Source organism: Pezoporus occidentalis, unplaced genomic scaffold (assembly GCF_034315485.1).
Source record: "Pezoporus occidentalis ecotype Australia unplaced genomic scaffold, CSIRO_AGI_Poc_V1 ctg192, whole genome shotgun sequence".
Classification (NCBI taxonomy): domain Eukaryota; kingdom Metazoa; phylum Chordata; class Aves; order Psittaciformes; family Psittacidae; genus Pezoporus; species Pezoporus occidentalis.
This window is the reverse complement of record NW_026913771.1, coordinates 423,480-449,166: the sequence shown is the minus strand read 5'-3', so window position 1 is coordinate 449,166 and position 25,687 is coordinate 423,480. Positions and strand designations below refer to the sequence as shown.

The 25,687-nt window shown below is 48.0% G+C and overlaps 2 protein-coding genes and 1 long non-coding RNA gene across 4 annotated transcripts; 2 read left to right on the top strand and 1 right to left on the bottom strand.

Annotated features, from left to right (window-relative positions):
- Nucleotides 1-1,897: 1,897 nt before the first annotated feature.
- Nucleotides 1,898-10,980, top strand: ASL (argininosuccinate lyase). 2 transcript variants are annotated; one of them, XM_062617069.1, is made up of 17 exons: nucleotides 1,898-1,994; nucleotides 2,081-2,142; nucleotides 4,134-4,328; nucleotides 5,221-5,304; nucleotides 5,612-5,668; nucleotides 6,185-6,282; nucleotides 6,862-6,939; nucleotides 7,224-7,301; nucleotides 7,411-7,463; nucleotides 7,826-7,888; nucleotides 8,106-8,220; nucleotides 8,876-8,960; nucleotides 9,133-9,192; nucleotides 9,454-9,537; nucleotides 9,726-9,806; nucleotides 10,175-10,281; nucleotides 10,741-10,980. In XM_062617069.1, the coding sequence occupies exons 2-17, from the start codon at nucleotides 2,131-2,133 to the stop codon at nucleotides 10,889-10,891; spliced, it is 1,401 nt and encodes a 466-aa protein (XP_062473053.1). In that variant the 5' UTR covers nucleotides 1,898-1,994; nucleotides 2,081-2,130; the 3' UTR covers nucleotides 10,892-10,980. The 2 variants fall into 2 exon arrangements, with proteins under 2 accessions (XP_062473053.1, XP_062473054.1); XM_062617070.1 differs by having other exon boundaries at nucleotides 1,911-1,935.
- On the bottom strand, nucleotides 2,066-12,464 carry LOC134162825 (uncharacterized). Its single transcript, XR_009964459.1, has 3 exons — nucleotides 12,222-12,464; nucleotides 2,849-3,059; nucleotides 2,066-2,187 (listed from the first exon to the last, which is right to left on the bottom strand). It is a non-coding gene; the product is annotated as an uncharacterized LOC134162825 (long non-coding RNA).
- A 149-nt stretch (nucleotides 12,465-12,613) lies between these two features.
- GUSB (glucuronidase beta) lies at nucleotides 12,614-23,942 on the top strand. Its single transcript, XM_062617066.1, has 12 exons — nucleotides 12,614-12,868; nucleotides 14,488-14,676; nucleotides 15,119-15,300; nucleotides 15,817-15,959; nucleotides 16,462-16,649; nucleotides 17,527-17,679; nucleotides 18,190-18,368; nucleotides 18,762-18,908; nucleotides 19,993-20,077; nucleotides 21,607-21,783; nucleotides 22,362-22,497; nucleotides 23,720-23,942. Exons 1-12 carry the CDS (start codon nucleotides 12,623-12,625, stop codon nucleotides 23,875-23,877), a joined length of 1,983 nt encoding a protein of 660 aa, XP_062473050.1. The 5' UTR covers nucleotides 12,614-12,622; the 3' UTR covers nucleotides 23,878-23,942.
- Nucleotides 23,943-25,687: the final 1,745 nt, after the last annotated feature.

Sequence of the window (25,687 nt, the reverse complement as noted above, 5' to 3'; positions counted from 1 at the left end):
TACTAAATGTGCTTAGCATGTCAACATTTTAAGCATTGGCTTGTGATTGTTACCACTAAGGCTTGGTGAGAGAGGGGCCTCGGTATTAACTATTGAAAGCAGGGGGCCTAGTAATTGCTATTGAAAGCAGATCTGCGGGGTATTTGTGTTCTTTGTCATGAAAGATGTTTACTGGATTCAGCATTTCGCTGAGCACCATTTAGTGTCTTTTTTTTTTCTTTTACATTCAAAATTCATTAAACAAAGTTGGTTTTTTTTTCCCAACAGAAAATGTCAGCACTGCTCCACACCAGTGCAGCTGACGGTGCGTTTGAGCAGCGCTTTCAGCCCACAGAGCTTTTATTCTTGTCCTAAACCAAAAAGACAGTTAAAAAAAGGAAGGTTTTTAAAGCAGGTGCACTGCAGCAGGGTCTGCATCCTTTTTCTTCCCTAGACTCAGTTATGGAAATGAGTCCTAATATGAAAAATGCACTTCTAAAACCACCAAAGCGCTCTTTGGAGCTGCACTCCCCAGGCACAGTGCTCTTCCAGCAACAAGAGCACTCGGAAAGGAATAGTAAGGCTGTGACTGATGATAAAAATAAAGTTCAAAACTTTGAGGACATTCAAATACATTTAATTAAACTTCTTCATGCTGCAAAACGGGCATTTTACTCTCTAGTGCTACCTCATTGTATCTCAGATTAGAAAAGGAATATTGTAGCTGGGAATATTGATGTATGAATGATGCGCCACAAGGGAAAATAAATGGAAAACCTTTCTCTCAGGCCTTCCTCGGTTTTGAACCATGGGGTGGAGATTTGGGGGTTAATCTTCCTATTTCACTAAATCAAATGTTGAAAGAAGATGATGGGAAGTGGAGAGCCATCCAAACCAAATCAAATTGAGAAGTCAGTAACGAGAGTCCATTCCAGTGTGCATTAGAAAACCTATTTTGCAATTCCATTTCACTGTCTGACCTGCAAAAAAGTCCAGCTCTCCAGTTCCAAGCATCTTTAAGAAGTGCTATTTCTTCAGTGTTCAATTTACATTAATGACTTCTGCTTGGAAGTTTCATTTCCATTCTTATTATAAAAATACATTCCTCTGTATTCTACATTGCTTATTTTACAGAAAGGATAGTTATTGCCTGTTTCATCTAAAAATGGGAAAAGGGAGACTGAATAATCTCCTAGCTACAAACTGGGACAGGAGTTAAGCAGCATACTATAAGCAAACTAATCCCTCCGAAGTTTGCTGAACACACTGGGATAGTGCTGACAGATTCCATGTGAAAGCACACGCTCTTGCCACATGTAATATCAGACACAGATTAATAAGATCTTACTGACATTGATGTGCTCTGGTTACAAATACAGTGTTACTATTCTCCCAACACATCAGCAATCTCTTGTCAATGCCCAGAGAAAGTACAAGGGCACTCCTAAAGGGTGAATAAGGCAAGAAAAGTGGTAAAAATGGGGGGTTTCAAGGAACACAGTCACAAATGATCTTTCCTAATGATGAAGGATCCAAGTGTAAAAAAGGAAAAGCAGGTGAGTTGCAAAACTGAGAACAGCAGAAAAGGACAAGAGGGTGAGTTAAAGGAATGAAAAGAACCCAATAAAACGTGGATGAGAAAGCTGGAATATGTTTCCTGAGCTCTGTGAAAGGTTTGGAGCACACAGATGAAAAAATACTATACCATATTAGTGTACTCAGTATGGCAAATCTGCAAGCAAAACAGCGCTCAGTGTGTGAGGTGCTCATGAGGAAATGGTGCTGAGCCGTAGCTTTGCAAGTTGCTGCTCCCAAAGCTCTGTTGTACTTTAAACTGGTTCTTTACTTCCATGATAGCTGAGGTTTGATGAGTTTAAGAGACAGGCTGCTTGCCAAGGCTTCATCACACCCCGCCCCGCCGGGGCGGGACGAGCCGCCAGCCCCGCGCACAAGCGGCTAAAAGCGGGCGGCGGGGACAGGGAACAGCGAGCGGCCGGGGCTGAGCTGCGGAGCAGGTGAGCGGGGCCAGCGTCGGGACCGGCCACTGGGAAGAGGACCAGTACCAGGACTGGGTCCCTCACCTCACTGCGCTGTCCCACAGGTCGCACCAGTTGCGGGATCGCTGCCGGAACAAGCAGAACATCGTCCGCAATGGCTGGCGAGGTGAGGGTGAACTTTGCTTCTCTGGCGGGGTGGTCTCGGGGTGCTCTGGCAAACACAAATTCAGCTGAGTTAAAGTGTAAGTCGCAGGCCGAGCAGCCTGCCATTGCCTGCAGGTTCTTCCTTCTCGCAGGGAAGGACTAATAACCCGTGCAGTTCATTCCTGATGACTTGTGTTGAGGCAGGAGGTACTGCACAGCAGGTCCTGCAAACGTTTCTCTGTACAATAGCTGCGTTTTCAGTTTCTGTGCTTGGTAGGTGAGACGTGAGCAGTCATCTCCGTGAGTCACACTCTACCTTCAAATGGCTACTACAGCCCTGGCCTCCTCTGCTCTGGGTTGCAGATGAGTGTCTGTCAACTCTTGGACTGTAATAGCCACCTCTCAAATCAGAGTCCTGCAGCCAGCTAAAGTTAATCTTTCAGTTTTAATTTCCTGATTGCAAATGTATGTGTTGCAATGCTTCTGCTGACCCACTTCTCACTTTGATGGAAACCTGTAATACTGAAGTTATATCTGAACAGTCCTGTTCCCTACTGAAGCACTCGGCTTCTGATACTGGCCTTTAATTCAGCACCCCCTGTGCCATGCTCCTGTGGGCACCAGATGCACACTGAGGTCTCTAATGCTTTTCTTGCTTAATTCTGATTCCCTGTCTGCCTTCCCTCAGCTTTCTGACAAACCTGCCTTCAAGATGCTTACACCCTTACCTGTGTAGGCTCTCTGCTGCTGCCCTCTCAGTCATGTTGTTTCAGCAGGAGTCAGCAGAGACATGGAGACAATCACTAGGAATCAAGTTTCTGAGGTTACTCAACAGTGCTTTGACTGATAAAGCCCTGACACAGACTAGCTTGCAACTGTCCCACCAGCTTCTTGCTGTCCATGGTAGTTACAGTGTGAGAAGAGACTGGACAGGGGTGTCTGAAAGAAAATCAGATAGATCAGTAATTATTACCTGCTCTGTGGTGGTGACTGGATTTCAGCCCTTCCTTTAAATGACTCCAGTTTCTTTTTTGTGCTTGTTAGCAGTAGAGAGTTGCTTTTGAAATCTTGGATAATTTGTAAGGCCTCTGCACAAGTGAAATTCCATTTCAGTGTAAGTTTGCTAGAGTTCTGGGGGGTCCTACCCAGGCAAGCAAAAAGTGACATATATGTCTCTTAGCTGGTGAATCCCTTCAGTTGCTGATTCACTGGTGAAAAAGCTTACACACAACCAGCTGTGCTGCATAGATAGAATTATGTACCTGTCTTGGTCACCCAGTGCAGTAGTTAGGTAGATGACACATTCAAGTGTGTCAGGTTACTCTATGACTCTTGGTTATGGGTAGAAAACCAACTTTCATTTCTATGCATTTTAAAACCTTCTTGTTGATTGATTTTCCTAAACATCCCTGATGCTTGACTCCCTTTCTGGAGTCTGGACCTCAACCAGTTTTATGCTAATTCTAGGCCAAAGCTTGCAAGCACATCGTGGACTCTGGAGATGCCCCAAACACGTCATAATGTGGTTTGTGCTGGCCTCCAGCTCTTTGTCAATCAAAGAAACATATCTGTTAGCTCAACAGAACAAAAAGGCCTTTGATGACACTGGCTTTCACTCTATTTGTTAGCCACTGCTTTCCTTTTTTTCCCCCTTTAAAAGGCTGTAAGAGTGTTGTTGACCTGCAGCTGCCTTAAAAGAGAAATCCATGCTGATCTTGCACCATATGCCATGATAATAATTTCATGGACTCCCTGCAGAGACAAAATGTCCTAGAGGATTCCTGAGCCAGGCCTCACAGCCTGGGAGCTAAACACTAGTGACAATGACATGTTCTCCATTGCTTTGCCAAAGATCCTGAAGTCCAGGATGTTCCTGGTCAGGGCTGCCACCCTGCAAGAATATAGATGAGCATGGCCTCGTACTGCATGAACAGATCACTGGATGTTACATGGTGCATAGGACCTTCACTGAAGTTATTTGGCCTCTTTAATATGCTGCTTCCTTTGTCTCAGGGAGATAAACTTTGGGGAGGAAGATTCCGTGGGAGCACAGATCCAGTCATGGAGATGCTCAATGCTTCCATCAGCTATGATCAGAGACTGGCTGAAGTTGATATCCAGGGGAGCATAGCTTATGCCAAAGCCTTGGAGAAGACTGGAATCCTACCTAAAAGTGAGATGGAGAAGATCCTGAGTGGCCTGGAAAAGGTATTTATTTCCCTCACTGTCATGTGTGCTGGAATGAATGGCCCCTTCTCTGACAGCATCTCTAGTAGCATCCCTGAGCTGCTGTTCTAAAGAGAATCTTTGCATGTTCTCGTGTTCTATTCCTCGGGGCTAGGCATGTGCTGAAATGCTTTCCTGAAAGGGAATGCTGCCCTAAGTCACAGACATGATGGGCCATGTGTACTGCACTCAGGTCTCTTGGACACATTCTGGGCAGGAGATGGATGCTCAGACTGCATCCCACTAAATGCACCAAAGCCCAACAGTGGGATGTGAACCAGCTGAGAAGCCCCCAGTGAGAGCCTGAAGCCCTGAGGAGCACATTGCCAATGCTCAGCGTGACAGCCCCAGTGCCACAGTGAGGTGTGCTCAGTGTGACCTGCCCAGCCTCTTCACACTGCAGTCACCAGGAATTGTTCCCTATGAACTAGGAATATTATTTTCCTGCTGGCAGTTGGGATCCCACTGAGTCTGGCTGCCCGAGTCAGAAGCAGGCAATGCATAGCCTGCATAGAAAATATCCCATTGTTCTTGCTCACCCACCATGGACAATGGTGACTCTATACAATGTTTGTATAGGAAAATCCTGGTGGACAATGAGCTCCCTTTTTGCTGCAAAGCTTAAATCCTCCTATAGCCATAACACTGCAGAATCATCATGGGGAGAGAGAGGAATCCCAGCAAGCGCAGTATAGAATAGTGGGAGAGAGCAAGCAGCCAGCCTTGGCCTGAAAGAACAGGAATGCAGAGCTCATGTGAGACTTAACACTTTGATATCCACTGGGATGGCAGAAATTGGTATTTCCTGAGGACACCCATGCACAGCATCAGGGTAACTGTAGAGGCTGACTGGTGTTTCTGCTGATGTTTGTAGATCTCTGAGGAATGGTCTAAAGGAGCCTTTGTGGTGAAACACACCGATGAGGATATCCACACTGCCAACGAACGCAGACTAAAGGTTTGGGTCCTCTCACCTCTTGCTCCTGCTCCTCTGGAGCTGCATCTGCCTGACCTGAAGTGCTTGTACCTCTGTTCCACTGGGAAATTCCACTAGATCCCTGCTGCACAATCAAGTGGCTCCAAGATCCCTTTTGTGGAAGAGGCACTATAAGTATAGAACCCAAACGTGCCCTTCCCCAGAAGGGATCCCATGGCTACTCACAGGATCCCCCAGAACCCCTTCCAGGCAGGGATGAGGTCTGCTCATGTGGAGTCTCCTGCTTAGAGTACAAAGATACTGATAGAAATCCTCTTCTTGTTTTCAGGAGCTGATTGGAGACATAGCTGGAAAGCTGCACACTGGAAGAAGCAGGAATGATCAGGTTTGTACAGAGCTGGTTGTTTTTTCTCCTTCGGTATTCCTCCCCCACCTCAGTTCCTTAATCATATTTCTTTATGCTATCTTTTACATGACCTGACACTCTCCAGCATGTACTCCCTAAGGCTTTAAACTAGTGACTCATCTGCATAGGAGAATGGGCACTGCAGAGTTGCTTCCTGGTGGTAAAAGCCCACAGACTTCCACTGACATCGCTTTGAAAGCCTGCAGAAACCATGATGTTACTGGCTGGGTGCAACTTGCAGGATCAGTCCTTCTAATGAATACTGACTTGGTTTGGGATTTTCTTAGTCAAAGTTGACAATACGTGAGGAGCCACTGAAAAGAATGGGCTTTGGTTCTGTTTATGGAAAGCAAGATGCAGTGTTTTTCACAAATCAGTGATCCCTTCCCATCACACAGAACAAAGAGGGGATAACTCTGCCAGGGACTCCTGCTGAACAGTATTTCCTTTATATGTCACATTCTGCTTTGTCTGACTGTGGCCAATCTCATACAGGTTGTGACTGACTTGAAGCTGTTCATGAGGAATTCCCTCTCTGTCATCTCCAGTCACCTCCTGCAGCTCATTAAGACCCTGGTGGAACGTGCTGCCATGTAAGTCCTTTCCAAGCCCATGACCTTTGCCTTGCAGGACCAGGAGACTTCCAGGCTTGCTCTTTGGCTGGCCCCCATGAGGGCAGCAGCAGGGCCTCCTGCAGAGGAAGTTACAGACAGACAGGCACTGTGTGGTAGCACAGGGAAAGGTAATGGACCCTCTTTCCCCATAGTTCACAGTGTATCCAGGCAAAGGAATTGAGGTGGGAAGTGCAGACAAGACTTCAGAAGGACCAAATCCATCTGAAGGAGTGGGGAACATGTTTCAGGTTGCTAAACAGGAGAAAAGCCCAGCTGTGTAAACTCCCTGTTTAACTCTGCTCCTTACACACCACGTTCCAAACTGGTGGTGGACTGGGGAATCTTTGCCTGTAGTTTTCCAGAGAGGTCTATGGCAGATTGACCACTCTGGAAGACTGGGAAATCTAAACCCCATGTGCTTAGGTAGCAGGTAACAGGGAGATAGACCAGCTTCAGCACAAGCTAAAGATTTTCTCTTGCCAGAAACCCTGGAGTGTACCTGCCACTGCTGGTATCCTCACAGCTGCTGCTCACCTCTTTCTCTCCTTTCACATGCAGAGAAATTGATGTTATCTTGCCTGGCTACACCCACCTGCAGAAAGCTCAGCCCATCAGATGGAGCCAGTTCTTGCTCAGGTAACCACCTTTACACTTGGCTGCAGGGACCCTTCTCCACCCTTGGGGCCATGCTCAGCTGGAGCCTAGAAGGGCATTGTTCTCTGAGGGGGCAGACAGGGCTGGTGACAAACCAGAGATAACCTTGCAGACTGGAAGAGGAGCTCCCCATGTGGCTCTGATCCAAGCACTGAGGGGGCAGTGGAGGCTGACTCCTGCATGCTCCATCCTTTGGCCACTCTCACCTCTTGGGTTGTGTGACACTTTCTGACATCAGGTGCTTCACCTCTCATGTCCTTTCCCAGCCACGCTGTTGCTCTGACCCGTGACTCTGAGCGCCTGGGAGATGTGAAGAGGAGGATGAATGTCTTGCCTTTGGGAAGGTAAGTTTGTGTTCTCACTGCGCATTGCTTTGCTCTGCCTTCTCTGCTTCCTAGAGCTCAGTTTTGGTTGAATACCTTGCATGACTTCTGTTTCTTTCTTCCCTGGCAGTGGTGCTTTGGCTGGCAACCCACTGGAAATCGATAGAGAGCTACTGCGTAGTGGTAAATGTCTCCATATGGCTGAGTGACACTTGCCTACCTATAATGTCTAGAAGGGAGGGAAGCATTGATGTATGGCTTACAATGGGACCATAATACACTGTGTTGGAGCCAAAGCTTTTCTTTCATAAGGCTTTTTACTGCAAAGAGAGACAATGCCTGTTAGCTGAGAGCAGGAAAAGCTAAATCTGCTGCACACTGGCTGCCTGGGCTAATAACAAAGACCCCAGTCAGTGAAGAGTTTAAAATGTCTGTTTCTGGGACTTCTCAAGGGCTCACAGTTACCTGCATGCTGGGGCAAACTGCTATGTTCTAGCTCCATTCATATCAAAACTGACTTCCTTTGTCCATCACCTTCCTCACAGAGCTGGACTTTGCCTCCATCAGCCTGAACAGCATGGATGCTGTTAGTGAGAGAGACTTTGTGGGTAAGCACAACTCAATCACTTCTTCCCAACACCATTCTAGAAGTAGCCTCCTGAGACCTTTCCAGTCAACTTCCCTTCATAAAGGACTGAAATCCTCCACTAGGAAGTAATTATACAGAAGACCTGTTTGATAGTGTTTAAATTCCAGTAGGGGTTCCCTGGGTTATCAAGCAAACAAGCACCTTTTTCACATCCTGATTTCCTGCCTTCTCTGCAGTGGAATTCCTCTCTTTTGCCACCCTGCTGATGATCCACCTGAGCAAGATGGCTGAAGATCTCATCATCTACAGCACCAGCGAGTTTGGCTTTGTGACCCTCTCTGATACCTACTGGTAAGTCTCTGTACAAAGAACCAATCCCTCAGCCTCTCCTCCTCAGCTATCCTCACCTGAAAGAGTAAGACAGTGTTTGGGGTCTCCCTGCTGCCCCAGGCTGATACAGCATGAAAAGGCTGGCAGAAAGGCAGCCGTAGGGTGAATACCCCTCAGTACTGAACACTTCTTTCTGACTCTGGCAACTCCACTAAGTCTGCATGCAGCACTCGCTCCTCCCCAGCAACTGCTGGCACACACAACTTCCTCCTCTGCTGGCACTGCCTGCCAAAGCCTTCCCTGCCTGGCCGGCTTTGCAATCCTAACGGATTTCCTGCCTCTTGGGGCAGCACAACACAGCCCTCCCTCTGTTGTCACAGAAGGAGAGCTGACCTGGTGATAGCAGCCATGGGGGGGCTTGTGGACAAATCTCCTCTTTGCTGCCTCTTTGAGAGGTGGAACTGCATGGTAGCTCCAGGCAGGACTGCAAAACCGAAGGCTTTGCTGTGGGAAACATGAGAAAGTTGGCACACTCAGTTCACTGCTTTCCTGAAGCCTAGACAGAAAAAGGGACAGATGTGTTGCTTTTGGAGGGCTGTAACAGGTTGCTGCATGACCTGTGTCTGTATGGGCTGGGGTCCTGCTCACCATTACACTCCACACACCTTTGTTCCAGCACTGGCAGCAGCCTGATGCCTCAGAAGAAGAACCCCGATAGCCTGGAACTGATCCGCAGCAAAGCTGGACGAGTGTTCGGACGGGTGAGCGGGCTCCGGAGGGAAGGGGATGGGGAAACTGCTCATCCAGGGCTGAGGAATGTTCCTCCTTCTTATCTCTGCTTAAAGAGATGTGCCCAGTCTGGGCTCTTCACCTCTGCTGGGACAATGTGCTTCTCCTCTTGTACCTAACCACCTCGCCTGCTTCTCTCTGCAGCTGGCTGCCATTCTCATGGTTCTCAAAGGCCTTCCAAGCACCTACAACAAGGATCTGCAGGTAAAACACATGTTGGCTTTCACTGGGTCTCTCAAACACACAGATCTCTTCTATTCTGGAGTACTTTGCCAGTCCCTGTCCCTGCACAGGCCCTGCTTGTGTGTAGGGGGTGAGGAAGGGGCTGAGGCTCAGCACAATGCGCTTGGCACCACGGCCACAGAGGAGCCCCTGCTCTGCTGGCCTGGCTGCTCAGGCTCTTGGTTGGGATTTTGGGCCACACCGCGTTGACTCACAGCAGTTTTCATCCTTGTTCTAATGCAGGAGGACAAGGAGGCTGTCTTTGATGTTGTGGACACCCTGAACGCTGTGCTCCAGGTGGCCACTGGAGTGATTTCCACTCTCCAGGTAAGGCTTCAGGCTCTCACTACTGAACACTTTGGGGTGAACATCACGTAGATAACATGGGTAAATGAGCTCTAGATGTGTCCTAAGATGAAGGCTCTTCAGTAGCTCACCCATATGGCTCACTATGGCCAGCACTGTCAGCTGCTCAAGGGATCAGAGGGTTCTTTTAGAGCAAGGTCCTTCTGCAGATCAACAAGGAGAACATGGAGAGGGCTCTGAGCCCCGAGATCCTGTCTTCTGACCTGGCCCTCTACTTGGTTCATAAAGGAGTAAGTGTCAGGGGGAGACTGGAAGCTGTGATTTCTTGGGATGCAGAATACTGCTTAGCGAAGGCCTGAGATGAGGCCTTGTGTTCTGTTCCCAGGTGATGGTCAGTCTGGGTGAACAAAAACGAAAGCTGGAAACCTATTCTTTACATGTATCCCGAGTAGTGGAACTGCTTAGCGAGGGCCTGAGTAATTTGAGGTGGAGTGTTCTGTTCTGAGGCGATGATCAGTCTGGGTCAACAAACCTGGATTCACATGGCATTTTACTAGGTGAAAACAAGCCAACCAAAACAGAGCACACGTCTTTTGTGTCCTTTGGAAAACATCCCCATTGCCTGGTCACTGATTGCAGCCTCTACTTCTCACTGCAGATGCCATTCAGACAAGCCCACATTGCCTCTGGAAAGGCCGTCCACCTTGCTGAGACTAAAGGCATCCCCATCAATAAACTCAACCTTGATGAGCTGAAGACCATCAGGTTTGTATCACTTGACTTCCCTCAACAGGCAGGTATCAGCCTCTCGTCATATGGGCTTCCTTATGATGCCCTTTCCCAAATCACCTGTGCCAGACAATACCACAAAACCAATGCCCTCACAACACAGAATGGGGACAACATGACAACCACTCTGCTCCAGCAGGCCATGGGCAGCAGCTACTGAGAGGGACTGGATGAAACTCATGCCCTGACATGGAGGCACCAGCCCTCCAGAAGACTTTGGCTCCAGACTTCTGCCTGTGGAGCTGCCTCTTTGGTCTCCCACAAGCAGCTACTGTCAGGCACCAGAAGTGCAGAAGTGCCTGGGCTGCAGGAAGCCTTTCCCCTGCCAAAAAGGCTCCATGTCCACTCCTTCACCATCTCCACAGGCACTGAGCACTTAAAGCAGGCACCAGCACCCAGTGCTCTCCATTGACACTCTTCTCTTTGCCTCCTCAGCCCCCTGTTTGGCAGCGATGTCTCCCAGGTCTTCAACTTCTTCAACAGTGTGGAGCAGTACACGGCCATGGGTGGCACTGCCAAGAACAGCGTGAGTGCCCAGATTGATCACCTGAGGGAGCAGCTCAAGAGGCTGAAGGAACAGGCTTAGAGTGTGGGGAGAGATCCCATGGGTGTAACGTTGTGCCTATATCACTAACTTGGAGTTAATAAACATTGTGGTGTATTGTCATTCACTGAGACTCCTGTCTTGTGTCTTCCTTCTTAGAAGTATGACTGAGTTGGGCTTCTGGTAGGCAGAGAGTAGCAGGAGTGTCAGCACATGTGTTGCAGGTGGACTGTGTGTGTCCACAAAGAGGGATGCTTGGTGTAACATCTGCAACATCCACCTCATCTCCAGCTATCTCTGCTCTCCTGCTGGGATTATGTTCCCCTGCCTTCGTTCTGGCAGGAAAATAATATCTCCTCACCCCCTGGCACTAGAGCTTGTATGGCCTTAGGCAGGTTGTGCCAACCCCCAGGTCATCTCAGCCCATCACAGAACTACCTGTACTTCTTTTCTGTGTGTGCCACATGCCTGAATTTGCCTTCGAGCTAAATTGTGACAGAGTGCTTTAAAAAGAAATTTAAATAATCCCTGGCATTGCATTGCTGTTGCCTCTTACTGAGGTCATTTAACACCTTTTGCCCTTACAGAAGTAAAACCAGAACTAAGAGCAGGAACAGCCTTACTTGAGGTATGAACTGCCAGGACATCCCCAGGTCCTCTCCTGCTTACTGACACTTCTCTCTGATTTAGTACGTGTTTCACCTTCCAGCTAAGTTAGCTGTGGCAGGGAAATTGATTATATATGTTTAAGTCAGGTGGAAAGGTGACAGCAACAGCCAACACCAAGACTCAGAAGAGGGATTATCTCCTCCTTCCCAGCTCATGGTTCTTTCCCTTTCTCACATGTAGGAAGCCACCCAATTGAGTATCATTTTAGGGCAATGACAATTAAAATTAAGCTTTCTCCTCATTGTTTCATTTCACATGTCTCAGCCAACTCAGCTTTCCCTTGTTCCCAGCTGCCACTGTTCAGCACCTTGGGGGGCAGTGCTGTTTGAAAAAAAAGGAGGTGATTTTAGCAGATTATCACACCTCGATCTATTGCTTAAATTAACAGTTCATCACCACTGGTACTCCCATTTGACCATCCACCTTTCTGATACTGTTATGTGTCACCAAACCGTTCTTTGATCTGCAATACACGAAGCCGTTTGTACTTCTGTATCTGAACCAAATACAGCATGACCGACGGCTGCTTACTGTGCATGGAGGTACATGTTGTCATCCAGGAAGCAAACACAGGCTACAAATAAATATCCTACAAAACTAAAACCAATCTGATGGCATTGCCTCCCTCCCTTGCCCCTATGATACTTTTCTCTTTATTCCTAATGAAGTTCTGGGGGTCGTGGTCTGAATAGGGAAGTGTTACCGTGCTTCACAGCCGAGCCCTGACGTGGTTTTCTAACGCAGCGATCATCCTCCCGCCTGTCCCCACGATTCCATCCGGTCATCAGCGCTCTTCTGTGCCGTTTCCAACAACTTCTTGCCCTCCCGCTTCAACAAGTGACTCTGAGAATAAAGAAAAGTGACTCCGAAAACAAAGCGACTCTGAGAACAGAGGGAGGCGGGCAGCACATCAATAAAGGCACAAAACCATCCTCCCCGCGGGAGCCCAGCGAGCCTGCCCGCAGCCCAGCGTTTTAACGCCACGCTTTGCCTACAGGCGGCTGCAGCCCCGACCGACGGCTCGGGGGATGCGCTCGGGCTCCCCAGCAGGCCCGCCTGCATCCGCTGGTACCGCCCCGCGGCCGGGCCCTGCCCATAGCGGAGATGGCGGCGGCTGCAGCAGCGTGCGGCGGTGGTGCTGGAGCCGGGCTAGCGGGGGGCTGCCGCCGCCTGCTGCTGCTGCTGGCGGTGTGGCGGGCGGCAGCGCTGCCCCGCGGCATGTTGTACCCCCGGGACACCCCGTCCCGCGAGCGGAAGGAGCTCGGCGGCCTCTGGAGCTTCCGCGCCGACCTCTCGCCGAGCAGGGACGCCGGCTTCGTGCAGCGCTGGTACCGGCAGCCGCTCCGGCAGGTACCGCGGGGTGCGGGCGGGGGCTGCCCCGGGGCAATCCGCAGGGCAGGGCCAGCTGCTCCGCCGGGAGCGCCGGTTCCTCTTTCCCTCCCCAGCGGACCTGCGGAGCGGCTGCTCTGTGCGGGCGCCTTGCCGCTGTGCAGAGGGTTCTCTTCATAGACCTGCTAATAACCGACCGCCTCTGGTTACCCCGCTTCGGCTCAGAGGCCAGAAAGCATTTGAATGAACTATAGGCACCCTTAGCGCTGCCTTGCACAACGTTTATCTATGATCAACAGCATCGGATAAACAAAAACGCCTGGAAAGGGCACTCGAGTGATTTTATTCCAAAGTACCCGAGTGCTCATAAACAATTCCAGTGTAACTGAAATCAGGTTTTTTCAGGAATTAACACCATGACCTAAAAGGAATAAGTAGTCTATGTGTAAAATGTGCATGTCCATCATTTCTCTTGTAGCCCTTTGGCCAGCCTTTTTACCCAGTGGTGGAAAGAGGAGCTGAAAGGCACTGTGCTGCTGGAAGCACAGTGAAACGAGGCAGCCAGAGGAGAGGGATCCTTTACTGTGACCCTGCCCCAGAGGGAGGCTTAGCCATGTACAGTCAACCTGCCTGAGACAGCAGAGACTCTCCCTGAAGGAGATGCACATTATGGCCATTCCAGTCAAAGGATTTCCTGTATCATACAGGAAAATCCACTTCACCATCCAGGGATTCTCCTGCTAGGATTTTCTGATGGCTGATAAGGGCCCTGAGTTTCTCTGCAGCGCTGGTACGGTTCAGTGCTGAGTCAGCCACACACATGATGCTCACCCCTGGGCAACCAGACCTTCCTTGTTCTGTTCTCCGTGGAAGGGCTTCCTGAGGAAAGGGGAAGCTGCTGCAGCAGCACTCTTCTGTGCAACATCATGAGCACAGCAGGTGCTAAAAATGAACAGCTCTATGTCACAATAGCATCTGGTTACCTCAATGTTACATGTATTCCAACACTGCCTGCCTGTGATCCTTACATGAAGTATAAGTGAGTGAATTCACTCCATTGTAATCCCAAGGAATCTATTTTGCTTTCAGGGAATGAGAAAGGCTGGACTCATACCAGTCTCCACAAACCTTCCATGGGGAATCTGACTCACAATATCCTCTTGTCACCCTTCTACAACAACTCTTAGCCCAACAAGCAGCAACCTACACCAGTGACCTGGACCACGCCACCAGCCTTGCTCACCAAACACCCAGAGCTGTGCAAGAGAAACTACTGCTTGTGCCAAGTCTTAAGCTGAAACAGTGACCTGGGTGTTCTTTTTCCCCTCACTTCTCTGATTCTGCAATACCAGAGTCATTAATGAAAGCATTTAATTATATATCATCAGGGGAAGAGATATGAGCAGCTTCTTCCTTTAGGAACAAGCAGGTACCTGGGCCTGGTACTAAGTAGGACTTGTATAGGACCTGTGACAGAGCACACCAGTTTCTAAACAGGTCTTCCCAAGTATTTCCACTGGACAAAGGGATTGTAAGGCTGTCAGTGGAAGGGGACACCTGCAGCAGTACAGGTTGGACACTCAAGGGGTAAAATTTCTTTAACTGATCTGTTTCCTCCCTTTCTGTTCCATTCCTGCCAGACTGGCCCTGTGATTGACATGCCAGTGCCTGCCAGCTTCAACGATATCACTCAAGACCCCAGCTTGGAGAACTACATTGGCTGGGTTTGGTATGAGAAAGAGGTGCTGCTCCCTCTCCGCTGGCTTCAGGACGACCTCAACACCAGGGTGGTGCTCCGCTTCGGCAGTGCCCATTACTACTCCATTGTGGTACGTTGCATGGGAGATGGTCCCTGTGTTTCCAGAATTATGCTGCACTAAAACCTGTCTCATGGCTTGTTCAGCAGCTACACCTCTGCCTAGATTTTATATCTTAACTCTGGCCTGTTTTCCTCCAGCCGAGAACTTGGCCCTGTTTCCACGTCTCTCTTCTCTGATTCTCCAGTATCAGGAGTAGTAATTAAAATATTTCCTTGCTACAGGATCAGCCACTGTCATCTCAGTGACCCTTGCTTGTACATGACCCAGGCCTAGCACCCACCAAACGAAGGGCTGCTAAACTGATCCCTTAAGGAGTAAGAGCCCAGAACAAGGTTCAGTGTTACTGGGAATCCCAACTGCCTTTTGCTGGGCTCCTTCCCTTTGCCCTTCTACACTTGCCACAAAAACCCAATAACCTGCTTCTTGGGCTCATGGGTGTCTTCTCTTGCAGTGGGTCAATGGAGTGCAAGTGGTGGAGCATGAAGGGGGCCACCTCCCTTTTGAAGCAGATATAAGCAGCATCATCCAGGATAGCCCAGGGATCCCCTGCCGCATCACTGTTGCACTCAACAACACTCTCACACCCCATACTCTGCCTCCAGGGTCAATTCTGTACATGAATGACACAACAAGGTGAGTTACTTACTGTACTGCTGAGCTTATCCCAGGACTGAGAGAATGGGACTTGATTCAGCTGCTGGTTCACAAGACCTTCCAAGCACCTTAGGAAAGCATGGGATTGTATTTATGCCGAAATTCATCAGTTGAGCAGGGAGGCGTTTAAGCTTTGCTGTTATGAGGAATCTGCAGTGAGTTTTTGCACCTGTTTTATACACAAGGAACTGAGATAAAGTGATTTGCCAAGTTGAATAAATGGCAGATTTGAGAAGCTTGAATTCAGCTGGAATATACAAGTACCAGCTATCCTGAAGGACCAAACTTGTTCAGTGCGTTAGATACTTGTTACCTGGGAGTCCCCTTCAGTGCAGCAGCAGCCCTACTGAAAGATAGATCCATCCTGCTGTAAAGACTATTTTACCAGCTAGCATTTGTTATTACATGACAATTTACATTGCTAGCAACCATAGGCTGCCTTCAGTTCCTGTAATGAAACATAATGTAGCCATTTCTCCTGTCTTCCTCACTCAGGTATCCCAAGAACTATTTTGTACAGAACACCAGGTTTGATTTCTTTAATTACGCTGGAATCCATCGCCCAGTTGTGCTTTACACCACTCCTTCTGTCTACATAGATGATATTACTGTGACAACTACTTCATCAGACAGTGTTGGTAGGTCCAAAACAATTACAGCAGCTACCTGAGGCTCCAAATGGACATGACAGGGGCAGCAGAAGAAAATACCCTGCAAAAGTCCGATTCAGTTTGTTTCATAGTGGCTTTCTCTTGAAGCTGAGGTCATCCATTGCACAGCTCAGCAGCTGCAAGGATATGGTAAAGAGTTCAGAAACAGTAAGAAAAGAATTACTTGCAAGAGACAACTGTTAAAGTGAAAGGATGGTCGGGTGTTTCTTGAAGTGGAATTTCTCTGTAGGGGCAGGCTTCCTGCTGTTAAAGCAGGATTATCACTGACAGAATTGTGTGATACACAAATCTTGCTGGATTGGGGACCTCAAGACAGAGTCTTGAGACTTTACAGCCAATTCATGTCACTCTGTTGTTGCTCTGCACCTCCCTCTTTTAATGCTGCTCTGTGTGAAACCCCCCAACATTTGCTGCATGTATTTTTCCTTTTATGGCAGTTTCTGATTGTCTTTTGTTTCCTTTGAACCAGCAATGGTGCAGTATCAGGTGTCTGTTGTTGGCAGCACCCTCTATTCCTTATCCCTGAGTTTATATGACCAAGAGGGGAAAGTGGTTGCTACAGGCGATGGGCCAGCTGGAGAGCTAAAAGTCCTGAACCCAAACCTTTGGTGGCCTTACCTGATGCACGAGACCCCTGGATACCGCTACTCCTTAGAGGTAACGTGACGTGTCCTCCTTTCCACGTGCATTCACTCTGACTGCCTCATAGGGTTAAAAACTGCCACGTGGCCCATCTTCTGCACCCATCTTCTCACACGGGTGCTGTTCATGTAGCCAGAGTGGCGTTGCTGATTATGCAGTAATCAAATCAAGCTCTGCCAGCTTCTGGATGCTGAAGTGAAAGGTCTGTTGGTGAGAAGGGCATGTGTGCACTCTGAGATACTTGCCCTTCACATTTAGGGCCCAGTCCATTCATTGCAACAGGGATGCTTGAGACAGTGCAGAGGAGGAGATACTGTGAAAGCTGAGTGTGTGAGGAGCAGGCTGCTGACCTCTTCCCCATGCTTTGCCATGCAATGAGCTTTCTTTCCGCTCTGCAAGACAAGAGTTCAGTTTCAACAGCACAAGGATCAGTAGTGACATTGAGGTACAGGAGCTGGGGCAGATGAGTTTCCAGGGGCTCAGGTCCGTATCTCTTGTGAGCAGATGACACTTCAGTCACTGCCTGGCGTCAAGGTGTGAGGACAGAGGAGCTGCAGTGCTGCCCTAGTGCTGCTGCTGCCTTGCCTTGGGGGACAAAACAGGCCAGATGGGTAAGGGGAAAAGGAACTGAATCTCTTGGAGTGAACAAGCCCCAGGAGGATCATCCAGGGTTCATCCTTCAGCTTCCCCAGGCTGGATTTCTATTGTCTGTTTAGTCAGACCTTGCTCCATCGCTGAGGACCACAAGAGGTGGCTGAAACAGCAGCGAGGAGCAGGATGGGAGAAAGGAAAGGACGGGAGGTCGAGGTAGCGCTGATAGTGAAGGGCAGTGAGGACGGGGCATCCCTGCGGAGCCCATCACGTCACTTGTGTCGTCTCCTCTGAACTCCAGGTGAAAATGCAGGCGCAGGTGAACGGGGCGATGCTGGAGGACGTGTACCCGCTCCCGGTCGGCATCCGCACCGTGCACGTCACCGGCACGCGGTTCCTCATCAACGGCCGGCCCTTCTACTTCCACGGCGTGAACAAGCACGAAGACGCCGATGTAAGTGTGGGCCGCGGGCACCTCGCGTCGTGCTGCTGAGCCGGCGGCCGCCCTCGCCTCCCCTGGCTGCTCAAAGGGGCCGCGTCCTCAGAGCCTGCGCGCAGGCCGTGGGTGAGGCGGCGCCATGGCTGTGACACCGCTCTGCGCTGGCAGGGAAGCGAAACCAGGTCCCGGCCACGGCTTCCAGTCACGAGCAGCGGTTCCCCACGGCTGGAGCGCCGGGATAACGGCGGGAGCAAGGGGCTGCGAGGCGCGGCCCGGCCACGGGATGGCGCCACAGCCGCGCCGGAGGCTCCGCTCCCGCCCTCGCCGCTCCCCTCAGGAGCGCTCTTCCCGCCCTGCCGGGCCCGCCTCAGGGATGAGACCCGCGGCGGGGAGGGAAGGAGCCGGCGGGGCGGGCAGCGGGAAACGGCACCCGGCGCTGGAGGCGCTCTGGGAGCGAGCAGCGGGGCCTGGCGGACACGGCAGCAGCAGTGCGATGGGCCGCGATGGCTTCTCTCCCTCCCGCAGATCCGTGGCAAAGGGCTGGACTGGCCGCTGGTTGTGAAGGACTTCAACCTGCTGCGCTGGCTGGGGGCAAACTCCTTCCGCACCAGCCACTACCCCTACGCTGAGGAGATCATGGACCTGTGCGATGCCTACGGCATCGTGGTCATCGACGAGTGCCCGGCCGTGGGCATTAAACTGCCGTAAGAGCGTGCTCCGGAGACCCTTCCCCTTGGTTGGTTGTGTGTGTGTGCCTTCAAAAGCACCCCCCTCCCGTCCCACAGCGCCCGTTGGCCTGATAATGGAAGTACTTTGCTCTGTGTAGCAATCAGCCCCTTGTGCCACGTGTGCCCGGTGGGGTTGGGCAAGCGGAGGGCGTTCTGCCACACGGCCAAGCACGTCACCTGCATGAATGAGCCCAAACCACGGCCCTGAACCGTGCGACGGGCTTTGGGGAGATAGGGCAGAAGCCATACCCAACATCAAGGCTCGGTTGTGCTTGTACATCCCAGGAGCTCGAGTTTCCACAGGGAAGGGTGGAAGGGATGGATTTTGCAGCCTCACCTCACCAGGTCTTGCTTCCTTTTGTCTTTCAGTGAGAGCTTTGGGAACAAGTCCTTGCAGCATCATCTGGTTGTGATGGAGGAGCTGATCCGCAGGGATAAGAACAGGCCATCCGTTGTGATGTGGTCAGTAGCCAACGAGCCAGCATCAGAGCTGGCCCCAGCAGCGTATTACTTTAAGTAAGTGCATCTGCTTGTACAGAGAGGTGAGGCTTGGCTCTTGGCACATGGTGCATCTTCTTCCTTTGGGGTGGCACAGAGAAGTAGTAAAGAGAGGACAAGCATTTCTTGGCAACCCCGAAGCAGTACCCACAAGTTGACAGTGTAACTGCTGCATGTGCTGATGTTCAGCACGACATAACAGTCTCAGTCTGCTGCTGTGGAAAACGTAAGGCTCTGCAGAATTAACAAGGGTCCATTTGGTTTGAGCTAAAGCAAACCTGCTGGGAACAGCATATTCCTTGTTACCAGTGGAAGACATGTGCTGAATTCTTAGAGGATTACAGAAGAGCTGTAAAATAATTGGCCTTTAATTCTAAAGGTTCTTCAGTTAGTGCTGGTTATTTGTTCTGCTGGGGATACCCCCTTCAAAGCCACTGCATTGAGTCCCTACAGCTTTTCCCTCCTCCTCCCCCCTTTACAGAGATTTAAGCTTTGGCTAGCCAAGAGTCACCTCTCTAATGGGACAGCAGACTGTCCCTAGTAGTGTTAAGTGCTTTAAGAAGTAACCATGAAGTTTCATTCATCGCAATGACACACCACCCTCCTGCAATATCAAGGCAGCAGCAGAGCTTGACCCTCCCATTCACTGTCATCTCCCCATTCCTCTATTTCCCTCACTCAGGGTTTCCTCAAAGGCTGCCAATGTTTAACTGCTGTGCCTGCTGTGGCCTTATGCTTTAGCAGGAGCAGAGCTGTTGAGGATCTTCCCATTACCCTTCTTACGGTTTTGTCTTCAAACTCACTGTCCCATCTCCAACTCCAGAGCTGCCCGTGCCTGGTACACTTCCACTCTGGTCTTTTTTCAGGTGGGATGGCAGCCAGCTTTGTGACATGAGGTTTATGCTCCTATAGAATGGGCTACATTACAGGCACTTGATAGATGATCACTAAGTATCCTCTGGTATTGAATTAACAATACTCTGTCTGCTAAGTCAGACCCAGCTCCAAACGTCTGTGAGGGTGGAAGGACAGAGAGCTTGGGGAAATGGGGCTGTGCTTCTCCATGCTGTTGCTGAACTCTTGCTTTACTGTTTGCAAACAGGACAGTGATAGCTCACACTAAAGCTCTCGATCCCTCCAGACCAGTAACCTATGTGACAGAAGCTCATTACGCTCTTGATCATGGTGTAAGTTCCCTTTATTTTCTAGCCTTTTTTTTAATTGATGTATTACATTTCCTCCTCTTGTCATTTCTATTACTCTCCTTTCCCCCCTTTCCTCCCCAAGTTTACTGGAGATACTTAATAGGGAGAGGCAGACGAGAACTTACTTTTTTGTTTCTAGTATAAAACACCTTATCCTGTAGGTGTAGTCCAGCTGGGGAAAAAGAAATCTGTAAAAAAGAACAGATCTTTGTCTTGAGTGAAGTGTGCAGGATCAGACCCCTGGATTCCATTAACATTGTCATGCTTTGCTATTCCATTTATTGCATTCACTTGCAATTAAACCAAAGCTTAAACCTCTTTAAAATGCTTAACAGGCCTTGTGGAAGCCTAAAGGAAGGCAGCTTTGCCTTAATTCCTGCTTTAAACTACTCTAGATCTTCTTTGGCAGATATCTATTAACATTGAATAATCTATAAGCTCTTCCAGCTTCATTATAAAAGTCTTAGAGCTGTATAAATATCCAAAAGGCACTTTTCTTGGATGTCTGTGCCTAAAGCTGGCCACAACATGAACCAAGGATCTTTAACACTCATCAATTTGTTTCTGGGGTCATTCCTATGTCATTTTTAAGATGGCTTTATACTACTTGTCACTACTGTACAATGAACACTTCTAGCAGGCAAGTCTGTAGGGATGTGATTCCACCACGTCCCTGCTACAGGTTACACACTGTATTTCTTTCAGGCTGTCCTGACATGGCCTCCTGTAGAGCCAAGAGCTCTCTTCCTCCCCACCCCAGGATAAAACCTGGTGGCCTTAGTATTGAAGGAGCCCAGCAGGGATCTGCTCTTGGATATTGCTGCTGCATCAGGCACACACATGCCAATTCCTGACATCCCATCCCCAGGACCGTGTTCTGAATAGCTTAAGGACACAGGAAAACAAAAGCAAAGAATAGATCTCATACACTGATGTGATATTAGAACTTTTTTGCTTTTATTACAAAACATGTTAAGAGAACATTGAACAAGTTACATACAACATCACTTTATCTTTAGTGGGCTTCGTGCCCTTTTTATCATACTGTCCATGTGGTAGAAATGGCATATAACTTGCAGAATGCTTAGTCCTAGTATTGCACCATTGATGCACAGATTTAGTTGCTAGTCAAAATATTTGACCACTAACTTGATAATCACATTCCAATACTCAAGAAGTACATCTAAATGTACCAGCAAGCCAGAGACATCTTGGAAACTCAAAAACTTCTAACAAACCTGAGGATGAAATGGGTTGATCTTGTCTAACTTTTTGCTGTGCTGTAAGAAAAATGCCAAATTAGTATGCTATTATTAAATTTAATAACTGCTTTTTTCCAGGGAAAGGTTTTATGTCGAGAAGGCCTGAGTGATGGGGGGGGAAGACTTTATTCTACATGTGATAAAACTGGATTCCTCTAAATGAACCAAAAGGAGGATTTAGCTTTACAAGTGAAGGTTGTCTACTTTGAGCTCTGTGATAAAACACTCTCACCCTTTTCTTTTTTATAGGCTCCTTATGTGGATGTCATTTGTGTAAATAGCTACTTCTCCTGGTATCACGACCCAGGCCATCTGGAGGTTATTCCACTACAACTCACAGCACAGTTTGAGAACTGGTATAAAACCTACCAAAAACCCATTATCCAGAGTGAATATGGAGCAGACTCAGTCCCTGGACTTCACAGTGTAAGTGTTATAGATGCTCAAGATGGAAAAAAGCACTGCTCTTCTTACAGGGGCAGCAAAGTTTAATTAGAAGAGGTGGGTACCACTGAGCCTGACTTAGCTTTGAGAGTTCACAAGCGTTTGAAAGACTCCAGGATTGTAATCCTGCTCCAGTGAAATCAATGAGCTGTGCTACTAACAAAGATTAGATTCTACCTAGAGAAAAGTTTTTAGCTTTGACTAAAAGCACTGAGCACCAAAATCTGCACTTCAGCATTCACAGAAAATGCTTACTTGGAAAACAGGACACTTCATGAGGCTGTCCCACTGTGAAGGGGTGGCACTCCTACACCTATCACAAAGCACCAAGTAAAACCACAACTTCCCCCCCAGGCATCCCTGACATTATGTTTGTACTGTGCTTCCCCTAGTGATTTCAGTAGTTGCTAATTGTCACAGTTAATGCAGCTGCAATGGAAAGGCCAAGCAGTTGTTGTCTTGAGGAAGCAGGTCCCAAACAAACAGGGAGTAAACATACAGAGCTTTTGCTGAGATTAACTGTCACTTCATTCAAGGCCACCTCTTTTCCCTGGCTGTAGGATCCACCTCTGATGTTCAGTGAGGAGTACCAGAAAGCAATGCTAAGGGAGTACCATTCAGTTTTTGACAAGAAGAGGAAAGAGTATGTGATTGGGGAGCTCATCTGGAACTTTGCAGACTTCATGACCAATCAAGGTAAGCTTGTATTTATATTCTAACCAACTCTCCAGCCTCCATGCAAGCTTAAAATGGTTTATGACACACAAAGAATATTGTGCTGTAGGGTAGGACAAAAGGGCCCTCTGCTTATCAAGCTGGTTTCTGTGACAAAGCCAAGAGGGAAGGTCCTGCCTGTACTTAATGCATCCTCCCTCCACGTCTCAAGCTCTTAGGTGTTCCCTCTGCAGAGATGCTCCCCAGAACACAAGACAACATGCTAGGGCAGAATGCCAAGGAAGCTTGTGAGCAGACCCAGATTACTGCTATTTCTTGGCTATCCTCAATTCAGAACTTCAGTCAGCTGTTAGGGATATGCCTCACTTGCTTCATATTTCATCTACAACTGCCCTTGGTAACAGAGCACCTTAAATAATGTATTATTAACTTGGTAGAGGTTTAGCACTAGAGGACCAGATGCCATTCTGGTAGACAACTGTCTGTCATCATTCTCCATCCCACTATTAATGTGCATTCACAAAGTATGGGGCATTACAGTGCAGACACAGAGAAATTAAACAATTACAGCTCAGAAGGAGACCTAGTAAGAAGGAACTAGTTATGCATATGCCACCTGCACTGAGTTAGGGTGGTGAACAGTCAGTGTTAATTTCAGGCAGAGAAACACCATTCATAACAACCTGTAGAGCACCAATGTAGATATTAGAAAGCTCAATCAGCACAGAGCAGCAATTAGAAAAGTGCTTGTTTCAAACAGGATGGAGAAAACACAGACAAGTTCACATACACATAGGCAGTTCCAGGCTTTCTGCATGTTGCAGTTGTATTTTCTAGTTTCCCATGAAAAAAAGAGGCAAAAAGGACACAAACACTAGTAAAGACAGCACAGTCAAACAGCACTCAACATTTTCACTGTCAAATTCAAGGTGGAACCAATGGCAGAAGGAGTATCTGCTGTAAATACAACACTGATCAAGTTAATGGGTACACCTGAATTAACTGTCATCGACTTACCAGTTGTAACTACAATAAACTGCAGCTGCATTGCTCAGTTACACCATTACTCTTGCCAAGATAACACAAGTTACATCTGCCAGGTTCCCTGTTGTACCTGACTGTGTGGAAGAAAGTGCATACATCTCTTCCATTTAACCTGATTTAGTACATACACTGTAACAGTTCACAGTAGGGGATAAGAGTATTTTATGGACACTTGCTTAATTTTATAACTTCTCTACAGGGACCACACGTGTTTTGGGGAACAAAAAAGGAATATTTACCCGCCAAAGACAGCCCAAATCAGCTGCATTTGTTCTTAGAGAAAGATACTGGAAGATTGCAAATGAATCAAGCTGTCTTCCTCCTGTAATAAAATCACATACTCTCTTTCTAGAATGACATCAAAAGGTATAGTGGCTGAGTACTATGCTGAACTTGTTCATTAAACTTCTGTTTAAATAATATTTATGCCTGACTCAAGTCTTGCAAGTCTAAAGCAATTTCTAGTCCACCTGAAGTAGTTACTGTGCTACAAAGCAGATCAGAAACACTAGTTTCCTATGCTTTAACCATGTCTGTAGGCTTCTTCTTTCCAGGTAGTAAAATGATTATTCGGAGTTTCAAGGAGCTGAAGTTAGAGATCCTGACTGAGGTATCTGGTTATGGCAAAAAAAAAAGCATTACATGTATTAAATGATACAAGTCAATGCTGAGGACTTAAATCCAAGTTACTATAAATGAACATCACATCCCTCCAACGGAAATGAGGGTCTCCAGTTATACTCCCCTAACAGTTACACTACTCAGATCACAGCAGGCTGTCTGCAGGATTACCAAAGAGCACTATATATATATATATTTATATTTATATATATATATATATATATGTTTCCCTTGTGGAACAGAACATACGCAGCTGGCTGAGAAATTCTGAGAGTTCACAGCATTCAGGCATTGTAGAAAGTACTACTGTGAGGATACCCAACATACTCCAAAACAGTACAGAATTCACACTACAGCAGCAAGGTGGAATATGTTAGATAGGTACTACATCAACTGAACTTTGCCTAAAGCTATTTCTTTTACTCACAGTACCAGAACAGCCATTAGTAGATGTGTTTTATCTTCCAGCTTGGAAGGAGGTCCTTCATGTTAAATTGTCACTACGTGTTACAGTAATAGTAGTCTAGAGGGTAAGTTTGTTCTAAACCTTTTTGATAGTAGCCTGAAGCCTTGTGGGGTAGGGCGATGTGTAAATTAATGTGCACATGCTACATTAGACAGTGACGCAGTGTAGAACCATCTCTTTCACGCTGCCCAACAGGCTCAGAGGACCCTAAAGACCAGGCTTCAGACTGCAATAGATGATGCCAACGCTCAGAAAAGCTCAGAACATTCTGCAAACTTCTTATTGCAACATGCCAGGGCTGTCCCAAGAGCAGTGTCACCCACAGCAGAATGCCAGACTGAAGGCTGCCTGCTGCGCTTTGGAAGCTGGTACAATTATGTAGTTGTTTCATTCTGAAGCACAGATACTTTGTGAAACTGTTGCTATGACTGTTCCTGCAACTGGCTCTTCTCCCATATTCTCTTTCCTTTAGATGCAGTACGTTAGATACCAGCTCCACTGTCCACACTGCTACGGGCAGAGTAAGGACGTACATGTTTACTGCAGACTTCAGAACAATTTTGCTTTTAAGGGAAAAGCAGCAGCATAATATCAGCACTCTCTACTGTGTTAGGTCTACACATTTTCTGTATAACTAGAACTCCAGAATATAGAAGTCCATCCACAGTGTAAAGAAACTTGCTCAAAGGTACCATGGGAAAAGAGCAAATACCATACTTCAGCCAACAATGAAAGTCATTGTGACTTTTCGCTCTCTAGACATAATTTCCTTTAAATCATTTTCTTCCCCATTTCAACAGACGTGACACACCACCAACTGCCACATCAGAACACAGATAAAGGTCTGACACTGTTAACTATTACAAACTAGGGCCCAGATCCCTGTGGTTACACACAGGGCTTGCGGTTGCAGAAGGAACTCTATTATCAGTCCAACACAACAGATGCAAAGTTTAATACCCACACGTACAGTAAGCACACATTTCTGTCTTAGCTCCTGCTTGTTCTCAAGAGCTCAGTGCAACCAGAAGCCCAAGCCACCTATCCAACCCTTCCCAGCAGCTCCTCCCTCCCCAAGTC

What these genes read in the sequence shown, in the direction of transcription:
- ASL (XM_062617069.1), top strand. An exon ending in TAGAGAGCTACTGCGTAGTG is followed by an intron (nt 7,464 to 7,825) that starts GTAAATGTCTCC and finishes CCTTCCTCACAG; the next exon opens with AGCTGGACTTTGCCTCCATC. An exon ending in GATGAGCTGAAGACCATCAG is followed by an intron (nt 10,282 to 10,740) that starts GTTTGTATCACT and finishes TTGCCTCCTCAG; the next exon opens with CCCCCTGTTTGGCAGCGATG.
- GUSB (XM_062617066.1), top strand. Translation starts at nt 12,623, where the DNA reads ATGGCGGCGGCTGCAGCAGCGTGCGGCGGTGGTGCTGGAGCCGGGCTA. An exon ending in GCCGTGGGCATTAAACTGCC is followed by an intron (nt 18,369 to 18,761) that starts GTAAGAGCGTGC and finishes TTTGTCTTTCAG; the next exon opens with TGAGAGCTTTGGGAACAAGT. An exon ending in ATTACGCTCTTGATCATGGT is followed by an intron (nt 20,078 to 21,606) that starts GTAAGTTCCCTT and finishes TCTTTTTTATAG; the next exon opens with GCTCCTTATGTGGATGTCAT.